The sequence below is a fragment of the Chelonia mydas genome, chromosome 10 (genome assembly GCF_015237465.2).
Source record: "Chelonia mydas isolate rCheMyd1 chromosome 10, rCheMyd1.pri.v2, whole genome shotgun sequence".
Lineage (NCBI taxonomy): Eukaryota > Metazoa > Chordata > Testudines > Cheloniidae > Chelonia > Chelonia mydas.
Genome location: NC_051250.2, coordinates 44,206,516 through 44,223,083, shown reverse-complemented (window position 1 = coordinate 44,223,083; position 16,568 = coordinate 44,206,516). Strand labels below are relative to the sequence as shown.

Genomic DNA, 16,568 nt, shown 5'->3' with positions numbered 1-16,568 from the left:
CAGTAGGACTGACTGCCGGACTTAAGAGAATGACCTGGTCAAGTCACTAAAAATTTAGTCCCTGCGCCCATGTCTGCCCAGGCGCTCCTGATCGACCTCACACAGGCGACCAGGAGCACCTCGGACTGACGAGGACGGCTACCAGTCGTACTGTACCGTCTGCTGCCAGAAGGCAATGGGTTGCTGCTACTGTGTAGCAATGCCATACCGCGTCTTCCAGCACCCAGGAGACATACGGTGACGGTTACCTGAGCGGGCTCCATGCTTGCGGTGGTATGGCGTCCGCACAGGTAACTCAGGAAAAAAGGCGCGAAACGATTGTCTGCCCTTGCCTTCACGGAGGGAGGGAGGGAACGGGGGCCGGACAATATGTACCCAGAACCACCCGCGACAATGTTTTAGCCCAATCAGAGTGCTCCATTGTGACTGCTTTGGACAGCACTCTCAACTCAGATGCACGATTGTTTGCCGTTGCTCTGACGCAGGGAGGGATTACAGGGTTGACTTCACGGAGGGTTCCAATAAGAAATGGTGCACCTAAGTTACTGTTCTTATTGGAACAAGGAGGTTAGCGTGGCCTCTGATTGATACATGGCTAGATTTAGCTCGCTGCACCTTCTCTGTGAGTGACTGCAGTGTGACCTAGAGGAATGAGTCCCCTAGACAGGAGAGGAGGCAAATGAGTACAAAACAAATCTGGTCTATTTCTTGTTTTGATCCACTCCATCTATCTTTTACATCTTTGGCTGGCAGCAGACGGTGCAGAAGGACATATTGCTTACCTGCTCACCATAAGATGGTTCAATAGGACTGACTGCCGGACTTAAGAGAATGACCTGGTCAAGTCACCAAAAATTTAGTCCCTGAGCCCATGTCTGCCCAGGCGCTCCCAGCCGACGTGGCCAGGAGCACCTCGGACATGACGAGGACGGCTACCAGTCGTATTGTACTGTCTGCTGCCAGAAGGCAAGGGGTTGCTGCTACTGTGTAGCAATGCAGAACCACGTCTGCCAGCACCCAGGAGACATACGGTGACGGTTACCTGAGCGGGCTCCATGCTTGCGGTGGTATGGCGTCCGCACAGGTAACTCAGGAAAAAAGGCGCGAAACGATTGTCTGCCCTTGCTTTCACGGAGGGAGGGAGGGAAGGGGGGACTGACGATATGTACCCAGAACCACCCGCGACAATGTTTCAGCCCCATCAGGCATTGGGATCTCAACCCAGAATTCCAATGGGCAGCGGAGACTGCGGGAACCGTGGGATAGCTACCCACAGTGCAACGCTCCGGAAGTCGACTCTAGCCTCGGTACTGTGGAAGCACTCCGCCGAGTTAATGCACTTAATGCACTTCTGTGGGGACACACACACTCGAATATATAAAACCGATTTCTAAAAAACCGACTTCTATAAATTCGACCTTATTCCGTAGTGTAGACATACCCTAAGGTGCCACAAGTCCTCCTTTTCTTAATACAAACTTAGGTTTTCATCCCAAAGGCAACTTCAGCTTTCATCAGGAAGACAGACTCCATTATCTGATCTCAATTTAGGCAATGTAATTTGTGCACTGATGCCATATTCCTACAATTACTTACAGGTTGGGTACAACTGAGCTTTCCAACTTCTGTCCACACTTTGTTTCTGGGAGCCTGGTTTAATCACTCAAGATGTACTCAAATTCTATGGTGCTAAGTTCCTAAATAGAAGGTAGAGGTAACATTTTCCAAAGCTCACAAGTCAGTGAGATGCTTTGGAAAATTACTCAGGGATACCATTTTAATTAAACCTTACCTTCTGTTCTGAACTGTAAGAATAAAGTTTGGGAATTAATGCAGCTGCATCAGCCACTCTTCTAGAAATGATACTAGTGGGTGTCGACATTAATCATTCTATTGTCAGAAAGCCTTTGTCAGATTATTTAGCAGTGATTTCTGTTAATTCAAGTCATTTAGTTAAACTTTGCTATTCATTAGATTCTAAAACCACCTTTCAGTGTAACATTTATGGATACTAGAATTCTTAATACATGGTGACTAAGTTGGATGAACAGATTTTTCTGTGAGCATAGAAAAGATTTATTTTTGTACCGGTTAGAAATTACTGAATTTTTTAAAGATGTTTGCAGCAGTGAAGCTTGTGTGTAGAAAAGCATGCATGTCTTTAAACTTACCATTGCCTAAAGTCACTCCTCTTCCCTACTGCCCTCCGAGTTTGTAGTAGTGAGCCTCCACCTAGTCGAGAGACAAAAGGATTTGCTTTAGTCCAGGGGTCGGCAACCTTTCAAACGTGGTGTGCCGAGTCTTCATTTATTCACTTTAATTTAAGGTGTCACGTGCTGGTAATACATTTTAATGTTTTTTAGAAGGTCTCTCTCTCTGTCTATATATTATATAACTAAACTATTGTTGTATTGTAAAATAAACAAGGTTTTCAAAATGTTTAAGAAGCTTCATTTAAAATTAAATTAAAATGTTGATCTTACGTTGCCGGCCCACTCAGCCCGCTGCTGGTCTGGGGTTCTGTTCACCTAGGCCGGCAGCAGGCTGAACGGGGCCTGTGGCCGGGACCCGGGCCGGCAGTGGCCTGAGCGGCTCATCCCGCTGCTGCTCAGGGGTTCCATCCGCCGGCTCCTGCCAGCCGGGATCCCAGCTGTCTGGCCGCTCAGCCCGCTGCCGGTCTGGGGTCCCGGCCCTGCCCACATACAGTGGGTACCTACCTTCTCTCTGGTTCTGGCCATTCTCTTCCTCTCTCTGCACTGAGCTGAGGGGTGGGAGTACACTAAGCACAGGGCTGGGGCTGGGGGTTGGGGTGCAGGGTCTAGCCAGGAGCTAGAATGAGGGAGGGGGCTCAGGGTTAGGGAAGGAGGTTTGGGTGTGGAGCGCTTACCTGGGCAGTTCCCGTTTGGCGGGAGGGGTGCAGGTGGGAATGTGGGGCAGGGGGAGGTGCAGGAGCTCCCGTTTGGTGCTCAGGGTGGGGGTAGGGATGGGGATGTGGGGGCTGCAAGAGTCAGGATGTGGGGGGTGCATGGGGTGTGGGGGCTGCAAGAGTCAGGATGTGGGGGGCTGGGGCCATGTGAGGGGGGTGCAGGTGTCAGGGCATGGAGTATGGGGGGCCTGGGCATGTGTGGGGGTGCCAGAGTCAGGGCTGGGGTCATGGCGGGGAGTGAAGGAGTCAAGCAGAGGGCTGGGTGTCTGTGAGGGGGGCTTAGGGCAGAGGGCTGGGGGTGTGGGCTGGGGTCGTGGGGTGCTCATGCCAGGGGGCTGGAGGGAATATGCCTCGCTTCTCTGCCTCCTCTGGGAACAGTGAGCATGCTGACTCTCCCCCTCCCCCTCCCCCTCCCCCTCCCCCTCCCCCTCCCCCTCCCTTGCAAGGGCAGGGAGGGAGGGAGGGATGGATGAAGAGAAGGAGCAGGAACCCAGCTCACTGTGGGAAGAGGCAGGGGAGCCAGCAGGACAAAGCTTCTGCCCCCGCTCCCGTGGGAGGGGGCGGGGAGCAGAGAAGAGCAGGCCGGCCCAGATTTTTAATGGCATGCTGCTGCCTGCTGGGACCCTGGCAGGCAACAGCATGCCATTAAAAACGGGCACGCTTGCCATAGGTTGCCGACCCCTGCTTTAGTCCATTGCTTCTGGCTTCCATAGGGCCTGCTATTGAGCAGCATGGTATGTGTCCTCCTATCCACTGGGTGAGCACTCTGCCTCCATGCTTGCAGCCTTGAGAGTAAGGGTATGTTTTCACTATAAGCACTACAGTGGCACAGCTGTAGCTATGCTGCTGTAGTTATAGACACTACGATGACCGGGGCTTTTCTGTGGCTGTAGTAAATCCACCCCCTTGAGAGGTAGTAGCTAGGTTGTATAGGAGAATTCTTCTGTTGACCTAACTGCATCTACAGTGGGGATTAGATCAGCCTACCTGTGTCTCACAGGATGTGAAATTTTTCACAACCCTGAGCAAACCGTTCCATGGGCAGGGAGTGGGGGACAGGAACAGCAGCGTCTGTAGACAACAGTGGAGCAGGGCAGTGGGGGCGGAGGGGCACCCCTCCTTTTGGAGGAGTTACCAGGCTGGTCCCAGCTGCCCGCCCTCCCCCCCATGCAGCACGATCAGTCTGCCCTCTCCAGCTGCTGCCCAAGCTTCCTCTAAACCCTGCTAGCAGTTGGCAGGTCTGGTGGGTGGGAGGTATCAGCACAGCGCCCCCTGAATAAGACGCCCGGGGTGGCAGCCCGGCCCAGCCCACCCACCCACCCCTAAGGCCAGCCATGCTTACAAATGCGTATCAGAACACATGGTGTACCTCATCCAGTGCACGAAATGCTCCAATAGCAATTGCGTGGGTGAAACCAGACAGTCACTTCACTATTTTCACACAGGAAAATAAGACAAAAACACCACATCACTTGTGGGTGAAAACTTTTTTTTCACAAAGCAGTCAGTCCATATCTGACCTGTAAGTCCTCATCCTCACAGGAAACCTGCACAACGCTTTCAAAAGATGAGCCTGGAAGCTTAGATTTGTAACTTTGCTAGAGACTAAAATTCATGGACTGAATACACACACTGATTTATGGCTTATTACAACAGTCTATAACCCACTCACAACCCCTTCAGCTACTTCCCCTCTGACTGTGGAGGGGTGTTAATGGGCCACTTCACCTTGAAGGGTGACTTGAAATGTGTTAACTACTTTGCTAAACGATCTGTTCTACTTTGCATTTAGCTGTGACACCAGTGTTTCCCACACCTGAAGAAGAGCTCTGTGTAGCTTGAAAGCTTGTCTCTCTCACCAACAGAAGTTGGTCCAATAAAAGATGTTACCTCACCCACCTTCTCTCTAAGGCCTGGGCTACACTGGGGTGGGGGTTCAAACTAAGATATGCAACTTCAGCTAAGTCCAAGTATCTTAGTTCGACTTACCTGGCCGTACTCATGGAGGTGAGTCGACCGCGGCAGCTCCCTGGTCGACCCCGCTTACTCCTCCTGCCGAGGTGGAGTACAGGCATCGATTCGGGGATTGATTTATCATGTCTAGACGAAACAAATTGATTCCCTGATAGATCGATTACGTGCCGATTCAGCAGATAGTGAAGATGTACCCTAAGGAAACACTGACTTTTTCTACAGAACCAAATTTGTATCCCAAAATTTCCAGACACTCCCAGTCTAAAGACTGAGCTTAAACTTGAACAATATTTCTTCATGGAAAAGTACTGTCTTGTTATACCTTCAGTACCTGTCTTGTAGTAGTAGTATCCTGCTTTTCTTTCCAGAAGAATCTTGCTAACCCGCACGTTGCTAATAATGCATGAAGTCTCTCCTGTTCTTTCCTTGCAGCACATAGTTCTTCTTTGAGTTGTGTCCCTATAGGTGCTCCACTGTAGGTGTATCCATGTCCCTGCACCTCAGATCAGTCTGAGGCCCAGGGACGTGGATATACCTACAGTGGAGCACCCCTAGGGCAGAGGTGGACAAATTACGGCCTGCGGGCCACATCCGGCCTGCAGGACCCTCCTGCCTGGCCACTGAGCTCCTGGCCCCGGAGGCTAGTCCCTGGCTTCTCCCCTGCTGTTCCCCCTCCTCTGCAGCCTCTGTGTGCCATGCTCCCGGTGTAGTGTATTAAACTGCTACGCATAGGAATGTGCTACTGGTAGCAGTTATGGAGAGCAATTTACTACGCTACACCAGCGCAATGCTCTGGGCGGCCAGGCAATGCTCTGGGCAGTGCAGCTGTAGCACCGCCAGCCACTGGTGCTCCAGGCAGCGCGGTAAGGGAGCAGAGGGGGGTTGGATAGAGGGCAGAGGAGTTCAGGGTGGTGGTCAGGGGGGTGGGGGTGTGGATGGGGGGGGCCCAGTCAGGAAGAAGGGGGGGTTGGATGTGGTGGTGGTGGGCAGTCAGGGGCAGAGGTTCCGGGGGTGGTCAGGGGACAGGGAGTGGGGGGGGGTGGATGGGGCAGAGGTCCTGGGGGGGCCCGTCAGGGGGTGAGAAGCAAGGGGGTGAGCAGATAGGGGCTAGGGGCACAGCCTCCCTTAACTGGCCCTCCATAGAATTTCGGAAACCTGATGTGGCCCTCAGGCCAAAAAGTTTGCCTGCCCTTGCATAGGGGGACACATCTCAAACCACAGTTACTCAGAAGGCAAGTAACCTCTTCTTCTGTCTCCTGAGGGCTAAAATGCTTTAGCCTAATTAAAGCTATTGGGATCAATACAGGGTAATTGGGTCAAATTTAATAATAGAAACATAGGGTTGGAAGGGACCTTGAAGTCATCAAGTCCAGGCCCCTGTGCTGGGGCAGGACCAAGGAAACCTAGACCATCCTCAAACATCCAAGGTGTTTCTCCAACTTGTTTTTAAATGCTTCTAATGATGGGGACTCCACAACCTCCCTTGGAAGCCTATTCCAGAGCTTAACTACCCTCAGCCCTGGTCTACACTAAGAGTTTAGGTTGGATTTAGCAGCGTTAGATCGATTTAAACCTGCACCCGTCCAGAAGACGAAGCCATTTTTGTCGACTTAAAGGGCTCTTAAAATCGGTTTCTGTACTCCTCCCCGACGAGGGGATTTAGTGCTGAAATCGACATCACTGGGTCGAATTTGGAGTAGTGTGAATGCAATTTGATGGTATTGGCCTCTGGGGAGTTATCCCAGAGTGCTCCATTGTGACCGCTCTGGACAGCACTTTGAACTCCGATGCACTAGCCAAGTACACAGGAAAATACCTAAGAACTTTTGAATTTCATTTCCTGTTTGGTCAGCGTGGCGAACTCAGCAGCACAGGTGACCGTGCAGTCCCCCCAGAATCGTAGAGCATAGAATGTTTCTACGCTCCCCCTATCATCTCCGTCCCTGAGGTTATCGCAGATTAGAAGGCAAAAAAAATGCACTCATGATGACGTGTGTTCCAAGCTCGTGCAGTCCTCCCACGCTGATAGGGCACAGTTTAATGCATGGAGGCATTCAGTGGCAGAGGCCAGGGAAGAATTGTTGTGTTTACTTAACAGCAAAAGTATCATGCCTTGCTAGCGATCCTGCCCGATCCAGGTCGCTGCGTCGCATGCACTCAGCGCTGTGTCAGCCTTGGGCGGGGGCATGACCGCTTTGTGAGCAGGAGGGCCATAGATACGGACATTGCATTAGGTAGCTTCTGTAGCTAGAGAAAACATTCCTGTGCATTCGGCAAAGTCTGTGGCAAAAAAGGAGAAGCCCCATGACACACCAAACTATTAATAATACACAACCACACATTACATAAAGTATAATAGATACCATGCGAGGGCTACATTCAAGTTGGGTTTCCGTAGGGTAGTGATTATCACGTTCACCTAATGTGTGAAAGGTCCCCGGTTCAACACCTGGTGGAAACCGGTCACTGTTCATTTTTCTGACTTCCCTCCTGCATTTTTAGTCTTAGAACAGACCATGCTGTGAAATTTTACTTTGAATTATATCAATTATGACTTAAATAATATGGAAGCTCTCTCTAAGTTATAGGCCCAGGTTCCTTACCCTTTCAGCTGCTCTGATAAATTAACATTTTTGTTAGGGGTGGGGAAAAATTTTCGTGATGCCTTTTATAGGGACTAAATGCTATCTAGGACTCTGAAATAATCTTAATGTGGCCCATTGAGTGCAATCCTTCATTCTGGATTTGTCATTCCACAAGTTGAACTGCTCCTTAATACTGTCCAGGCTTCATGAGCCATGGGAGCAAGAGGCAGGCTGGGGTAGGTGTGACCGAGCGGAGCTGCCGGCTGGGAGAGCAGCCTGAGGCAGAAGCCTCCAGCTCTCATGATATTCCAGGCAGGACTGAATCTCTATGAGATGAAACTTGAAGAGAATGACCTGGAGTCTTTCCCATTCGGTGCTCTAAGAGGAGGGTAGCCACGTCTGTCCAGGCGCCCCTGATCGATCTCACCGAGGTCTGCCAGGAGCACCCAGGAGACATAGGACGGCTGTCAGTACTACTGCACTCTCTGCCCTGAAGGCAAGGATCTGCTGTGTAGCAATACAGTACCGCATCTACCAGAAGACATACGGTGATGGTGAGCTGAGCAGGCTCCATGCTTGCCATGGTATGACAAGCATGGCAGCAGGCTGAGCAGGGCCGGCGGCCGGGACCCCGGAAAAAAATGATCGTCTGCCGTTGCTTTCACGGAGGGAGGGAGCAGGGCCTGACAACGTGTACCCAAAACCACCCGCGACAAAGTTTTTGCCCAGTCAGGCACTGGAGGCTTAACCCAGTGTTCTAATGGGCCGCAGAGACTGCGGGAACTGTGGGATAGCTACCCACAGTGCACTTCTCTTTAAGTCGATGCTAGCCACAGTAGTGAGGATGCACTCCGGCGACTTTATGTGCTTAGTGTGGACATATGCAATCGATTTGTATAAAACTGAATTCTAAAAATCGACTTCTATAAAATTGACCTAATTTTGTAGTGTAGACATACCCTTTAGAGTTAGAAAGTTTTTCCTAATATCTAACCTAAATAGCCCTTGCTGCAGATTAAGCCTATTACTTCTCATCCTACCTCTGGTGGATATAGAGAACAGTTGATCACAGTCCTCTTTATGACAGCCCTCAACATATTGGAAGACTATCAGGTCCCCCTCAGTCGTCTTTTCTCAAGACTAAACGTGCCTAGTTTTTTTTCAACCTTTACTCATATGTCAGGTTTTCTAAAACTGTTATCATTTTTTCCATGTTTGGTTAGCAGTAGATATTTTCTTAATATGAAACATTAATTGATTTTATTCTTGCAATCTCATATTTCCTTTTTTCTTTTCAGATTCTAAAGATCTGCCTTTACTGAGTTCTCCAGGAGGTAACCAACCACTGTGGAGCTACATTAGTAGTCTGGAGATGGTGCCAAAAGAACTTCATGTTTCTGTGACTTGTATTGTAACCTGACTCAGTGATACTTTTGGATATATATTTCTATTCTAAGGAGAAGAGTGCATACTCCCAATTCTGCCGGTTTACTGGCAGAGATTTTGTGTTTTAAGATCATGGACCATTCAAACAGGGAGAAGGATGAAAGGCAGCGGACAACAAAAGGAATGCCAGGGAGGAGTGGGCATGGTTCTCGACCGAGTTCCGCTACATCCTCTGGTGTTCTTATGGTGGGACCCAATTTCAGAGTGGGCAAGAAGATAGGGTGTGGGAACTTCGGAGAGCTCAGACTAGGTAAGAATATAGCTGTCTTAGTGGCTTGCATTACATGAGCTTGTATCTCATAATTGGTGTTTAAATCTTAAGATAGAAAGTAATGAATATTTAAGTACTTTTAAATTTTTAAATAATTTATTCTGGTGTTAAAGCAACATGATTCCACAAAAGCTGATGCAGGTTGAGTGATAGAAAGGGGTGATTGTCACATGCCACAATTTCCTTGCAACTACAGAGTTGCTTTTTCTGTGACTATTCAGGTATGTAATGGACTACCTTTGTTCGAGTTTTGGAGTGCTTGCACATGAACAAATCCACAGCAAGTGGCAGCTGTGTATGCCCAAAGATGTGAATTCTGAACACTCCCTGACAAACCTTGTTTAATGCATATGAAGGCTTATCTCTTGTACACCTTTTAAAATCCATTTTGCCTGTTCTGAAAAGTGTTTTTTATTAAACCTTTGAGCAACACAAAAAACTTACTGTTAACATGCTTACTCTTGTTACAAGTAAAATTCATCCAAGGCAAGGGATGTGTTCAATAAAAGATGTTGTAGTTTTTTGATATCATCTTTGTATCACTCTCCAAATGTTTTCTCTGTTACTTGGATCCCGAAAGCATAACTTGTTGAAGATTATTCTTGCATCTGTCAGAAGGAAAATGTCTTTTGCTTTTTGTTTTATGCACCTCTTATGCTTTTGCTTCTGTTAAAGGGGTTGCATCTCTATTTTGTTTTGCTTTTCTGTATCAGCTGTATGTTAGGTTGCAATATTTTCTGAACAGTTGCGTAACTAATATTCCTGCTTTCTTACTAACTCTGTGAAAGGAGCACTCACAGCCTGCTTGGTTTTCTTCTGGATCAACTAGCTTGTTCTGTTCACAGGATTGAGAATAATTTGAAGGCAGTTGGACCAAGAATGCTGACTTCTGGCGGTCACTTAAAACTATTGTTTTAAAGCAATGTTGTTGTAGCCTTGTTGGTCCCAGGATATTAGGGGTATTATTAGCATTTCTCTCACCAACAGAAGTTAGGCAAATAAGATATTACCTCACCCACCTTGTCTCTCTGTTTTAAAGCCAAACATTTACTTATGTGATCAAGATGTTAATGTTGAGATGTTCCCAGCCTCTTTGGAGCCATAGGGATCCTCATGCGTGGTGACAGTTCTTTTAGCCAAGAAGGCCTGGATGTAGCTCCTCCTGGAACTAGTTGGTGTCTATTTTGTGGACTAGAAGGGGTGGTTCATCAGTGCTGTATGCCTCAAGAAGCTGAATAAGTGTCCTCCATGGCATTTCCCAACTCCTCTAGGTTTGGGACTGGAGGACTGAGCTGCAGCTTGATACCAGAAATCCCATGTATTGTGCTTATAGATGATGATGTCTGATTACCAATAGATTACAAAGATTCATAGACTCACTGAAATAATGAAACTCCAGTCTAGTAGAGCATATTGGTGCTGTCCTGCAGAACTGCCACTCAAGTGCAGTGGGAACTTTTCTCTGAGATGTTGAGGACACTTATGATGTGAGCTCTGACAAGTGGTACATATGGTTATATTAAAGGCTGACCTCTTTCCAGATGGGAACCTCAAAGTGATATGCTACTTTCTCAGGCTAACTTCTCCCAAAGAAATATAGTTTTCATTCTTGCTTCCTTAGCTTTTCTCAGTGACTTGTTTTCATTTATTTTCAGTGCTGATGCCTTTTGAATCTCCAGGCTTAAAATTTGGACAGTTTTCCCTTCAGTGGCCTGGCGGAATGGTGATTTTACTTGAGGTTAAGAAATGCACTGTCTCACAAGAAGTGGGCTGTGTGAATGTAGTAGTGTGCATTTTATAACTCCTTGTTAAATGGCATGGATCTAAGAATGTTAGTATTGAGAATGTTAGTATGTAAGCTAGTCTGTGATGCATGGAATTTCTGGATCAGTGGAATAAAATGAAAATACCAAAATAATAAAAATAAAAAGCTAGGATCAGGAATTCAACTTGGGTTCCCATTTTGGGGTAAGCGATGGGGGAAGAACTAACCAGCGCTTTGGTATCAGGAGGATGATTCTTAAGAGGTGTTTGTAAGAGCTATGTAAACTTGATCTCATGCATAGATTTTTTTTTTTTTAACTAGAAAAAAAATTACTAGCCTTGAAATGAATGGAACCTATAGATAAGTACTGTAGGCATCTAGTTAGTTCAGACATGACTAATCCCAGGGCTTTTCATATCTGTCCAATGACACATCCTTTGCTAGAGAAGAGAATTTGTGAAGCTAAATTTAGGATTTAGAAAATCATGTTACTATTTATGAGCACCTTAAAACATGCTAGGCTAATAATCCCTGCTCCACAGTGTTTACAATATAAATGGGACATGGTGCAATAAATGAAGGTCATGGACAGGCAAAAAGTGGGCAATGCGAAGAGGGAAAAAGAGAGTATAACAAGAAGATCTAGCGGCTATGCAGTAAGCAGTGTGCAAAACTTGATGGTTCCATTAACATGTTTACTCACTCTTGCTTCTCACTGACTCCTCCTGGACACAGTAGTAGAAACTAGCTCCAGCTGGCCCTATACTGCACCAGTGTCAGTGGAAACAGTGGAGTGTGAACATGCTTAAAGAGGTCAGGTCCCTTCTCTGCTTCTCCTCTCACCCCCATGGGAATGCAGCAGCAGTGGTGCGAACCACCTCCAGGTGGCCCAGCACACACCCAGTCTTACCTGGAAGCAGGACAGCGACTGCCATTTACTCTTGAAGATTTGGAAATGAGAAGTGAAGAAAATGACATTTTCTAAAATTTGGAAGTGAGGCTGTGACTGCTGTTCCAGCCCCTCTGCACTGCACAGAAACCACCACTGGTAAGGAGGCTGCTAGAGGGATCCATCTCTTATGGGGAAAGAGCCCTGAGCCTCAGCCTTGCTCCTCCTGCCTTTGCCACCATTTCCTGGTCAGGAGGCCTCTTACAATTATAACTCAGACATTACTAAATGGTCAGTGCCTTCTGAACTTTACCTCTTCTCCAAAGCATGTAAGAACAACAGAGTTGTCATGGACAAGAGAAACAGCTTACTTCAAGGAAACCGATTGTCTGATGCTGTTGGTTATGAAATAATACCTTTGACTTGATGTTGCCCTGGCAGACTTAATTTATGTTGACAGGGCTGTGGATGAAAAAATCCAAAAACTCAGCTCTTCACTTGCCTCTGTAGGACCCTCACAGGTTCTCTCTGGACCAACACACACAGCTGGTCACGCCCTGGACCTCATGTTTTGTTTAGTTATCAATATTGATGGCATCACAACCCATGCTTTGGGCATGACTTCATTTAAGGCAGAGCTCTACAATCTCCCAGGAAACAAGAAAGGCTCATGATCCTGATTCTACTACCAAGACTAATGGACACCATCAAATTACAAAGCCTGCTAAAGGACAGTAGCACTGAACGTATATGACAAGGATTCAAGGATCTGGTGAACCGTCATTGCATTCTAGCCTTTGACACTCTGACCCCCTAAACAGCTCCTCCCTCCCCATCGCGCAACGGTGACCCCATAGTCTTAGTAGTTTAGCCTAGTTTTAATTAGCTTTAGGTAGGAGCAGTAGTTTAAAAAAAAAAACAAACTTTTTCAAACTTTTTTTCCTAGTTTTTAAGGACCATTGTCCATTTAAATTTTCTCCCTTCCTCCTTGGAGCTTTACATTACTGGGCGGTCATGCCTAGTTCTCCTAGTTTTTTTTAAACACTGCCTATCATGGCAGAAGGTAATTCCAGTGAGTGACAGATAATCCCGGTGTATCCATTGCCTCTGGAAATCTCACTTACCCTCAAAGTGCATATCCTGTCTGGCAATAAAATCTAATGCCAGAAAAAACAGGGAGGTCAAAGTACATCTTGTCACGATGGAGAGCGCTCATCTCTGGGCCTGGATCAGAGGCCAAGCGAAATCATTCCTCCCCCTCCCCCTCAATACGTTAGTCTCCAAGTAAATCAGGTACTTCTATTGCCTCAGCAGTGCACTCCCTGGGAGCAGTTAAGAGGAAAAGTCAAGATTCCTCTAATAAGGTCTCTGAAGAACAAACCTCTAGCCCTCCTGGTAAGGAACCTATCTTGAAGGAGCCGCAGTTGCTAATGACACCAGCCGTTTCAGCACCCATTGGTCTCCAACCTGATACCGACAAGGCTTTTGGTTCCTCAGGTACTGAAAGAATCGTTAAGCCTAAGGACTCCAAATGTTGGACTCCGCCAAGCCATTGGTACTGTCCGGGGAGCAAAGCGGTAAAAATTATTTGTGCTCAGGCCACTGCCACAGTACCAACAACTGTTTTGTTTCAGTACTAAAGGAATTTTGATGTCCTTGACCTCCCTGTGTCCAAGATGCATGACTCACCATAGTTTAGTACTGATCTGTTCTCAGTACCAAGGACCTGTAGGTCTCCAGACACGTCTGGTACCAATGGACTTACCTCCTGTTTCTTTCAGTGCTCTGCTACTCCTAGAGTAATGTGGAAGAGGAGGATTCTGACGAAGATCTTGCCTCAGTTTCTCAAATCTGTTAAAGGTTTGCCACATCTCTAGAGGGATACTTTCCCAGAGGTCTTTGAAGAAGCCAATTATATTTGTGAGAAGTATTTTCAGACACCACTTTGCTGGTTTGAACACCCATGGGTCATATGCACCCTGTCAGCCATACTGGAATCCCTGGGTGGCTTACAATCAGCATTTTTCAAGGGACTCGAGTACCACGTGGCATAGAGATAGACCGTCTCTGTCATTTTTTCCTTTCCAGGAGACCTGAACCTTTGAGGAACAGGAAGCGAGGTCTGATTAAGAGGTCTCCCCACATAGCCAACATCTCTTCTTCATCCCCAGATGAAGCTGTAATTCCACCTCCACCATCCCTGGCTGACTACTTCAAGCAGTTTCAGGATCTTATTAAGAGGACAGCAGACTCCTTACACATCCAGCTTGAGAAGATTAGAGAATCTCATCAAAGCTGTTTGACATCCTACATACAGCATTATCTGCACAGATTGCCTTTCCTGTTATGGAAGCCCTCCTAGACCCAGCAAAGGCAGTCTGGCATACACCAGCCACAATTTCACCCCGCTGCAAGAGAGTGAATAAGAAACACTATATTTCCTCGAAGGACTTGGAATTTTTATTTTCATATCCCTCTGCCGATCCCCTGGTATTTGAGGTGATAGATGAATGTGGAAGGGCAGCACCACACTAAATCTATGCCCTATGATAAATATCATAAGTGCCTCAACCTGTTCTGATACAAAGTCATACTTGTCATCCACTCTACTTTTCAGACTCGCCAGCTACCAGATGTTAATGGTGAAATACATCCACCCAAATTATGCCAAGCTGAATTCCTTTATTGAGCGTCTCCCATCAGAGCATAGAGAACAATTTCGGGAGATCATTGCAGAAGGCTGGCTTCTTGCCAGAACATCTCTGCAAGCCTCCCTTGAAGCTGCTGAGAGTGCTGTTTGTTCTTTCTCTGTGGCAGTAGTTATGAGACAAACCTTCTGGCCCAGCTCTCAAGATTTCCAAGGGAGGTCTAGAATACTGTTGAGGACTTTCCTTTTGGTGGCTCCAAACTGTGGAGAGCATCAACGAGTCTTTGCACATGTTAAAGGTTTCCAGTGCCTCTGTGGGAATTTATACACCTACTCATAAAAGAAAATTTAAGTACATCCCAGACAACTCAGGGATCTTGCCCTGCTCAGTTCTCTGGCTCCCAGAGACTGTGTGAGCCCCTACACCAAAGACAAGTTCCAGAGGAAGAGACCGTCTATCTTCATCTCCTCTTCAGCCTCTAAGCACCAGTTTTGACGGGATTATCCTGCCTTCCTCCCCTTGGTGACCACCTTTGAAACTGCTGATGAGCTTGGAAGTTTATCATCTCCACAGGATACTCCACACTATACTTCCCTCCCACCTTCCAACCCTCCTTCCCCGTTCCTTTTCAGGAAACCCTCTCATGAGCACCTTCTAAAACAAGAAATAGACTCTCTCCTACTCTTGCATGCTATAGAATGTGTTCCCGTGCAACTCAGAGGGAAGGTTTTTTATTCCGGGTACTTCCTGGTTCCACAAAACAAACAGAAACGGTGGTTGGAGATCCATCCTAGATTTAAGGCTACTCAGCACCTTTGTGAAGGCACAAAAGTTCAAAATGATAGTACTTCCCTCACTAAACCAAGGGGATTGACTCTCAGCCCTCAACCTTGAGGATGCATCTCTTCATATAACTACCACCTCTCCCACAGAATGTTATATGTTTCACTTTAGGTCAGGACCACTTTCGATATAGGGTACAGTGGAGTCGCATCATACGCGCATTTAACTTACACGAATTCAACTATACGCGCTCAGCAAAAAAAAAACCTCATGGCAGTGGAGTGCTGTACAGAAGTCGACGGGAGAGCGCTTGGGGGTCAATTTATCGTGTCTAGTCTAGATGCGATAAATCAACCCCCACTGGTTTGATCACTGCCCGTCAATCCGGTAAGCATCTCTCTGCGCTGAGTGTGATTCTAGTGTTTAAAGATACGTATTTTTTGTACAACTTGGCCCCTAAACGCAAGCCAACTACTTTATCTGGTGCTCAGCTGAAGAAACCGTGATCTGTTCCAACTCTGCAGGAAAAACTGGCTTTGTTGGACTTATTGAGAGACAGTATGTGTGTCTCCAGCGTGGCGCTTAAATATGGCCGCAACAAATCTAGCATCCGTGCCATCAAGATTCGAGAGAGAGAAATTTGTCAAGCCATGGCATCGAGTGCTCCAATAACTGCTAAGGTGACAAGCCAGGTGCGTGATAAGACTTACTGAAGACTGAAAAGGCATTAAACTTATGGCTGGAAGACATGAACCATAAACGTGTGCCTATCGATGGCAACATGTTGCGAGAAAAGGCTCTTAGCCTCTACGCGCTGTTCAAACCTCCCGCCAAAGAGGGACAGCCTTCTGATGAGAAGGAATTCAAAGCCAGCCAAGGTTGGCTTAACAGTTTTAGGAACCGCTTCAACCTCAAAAACGTATAGACTACTGGTGAAGCTGCATCTGCCAATGAAGAGGCAGCAAAAGCCTACCCCGAACAATGAAAGAAAATCATAGAAGAAAAGGGCTATCTTCCAGAACAAGTTTTTAATACTGACGAGACTGGGCTCTTCTGGAAAGAAATGCCCAATCACACTTACACTTGAAATCAGAAAGACAAGCCCCTGGCTTCAAAGCAGCTAACGACTGTGTGACTGTGTTGTTTTGTGGCAATGCGGCTGGGCATTTAATAAAGCCGGACTAGCTCTACAGGGCTGCAAATCCCCGTGCCCTAAAAGGCAAGAACAAAAATCTCCTGTCTGTGTTCTGGCAATCAAATAAAATGGCTTGGGTGACGGCA

General features: G+C 47.0%; 1 protein-coding gene across 9 annotated transcripts in view; it reads left to right on the top strand.

Annotated features, from left to right (window-relative positions):
- Window positions 1-16,568, top strand: part of CSNK1G1 (casein kinase 1 gamma 1) — a 266,160-nt gene that overhangs the window by 84,790 nt on the left and 164,802 nt on the right. For all 9 annotated transcript variants that reach the window (XR_006284098.1, XR_005227197.2, XM_043523202.1 and 6 more), the window contains one exon: window positions 8,784-9,181. Coding sequence is in view for 7 of the 9 variants with exons in the window: in XM_043523202.1 (XP_043379137.1) it covers window positions 9,004-9,181 (178 nt within the window). In the remaining 2 variants the exon portion in view is untranslated. The remainder of the gene's footprint in view (window positions 1-8,783; window positions 9,182-16,568) is intronic.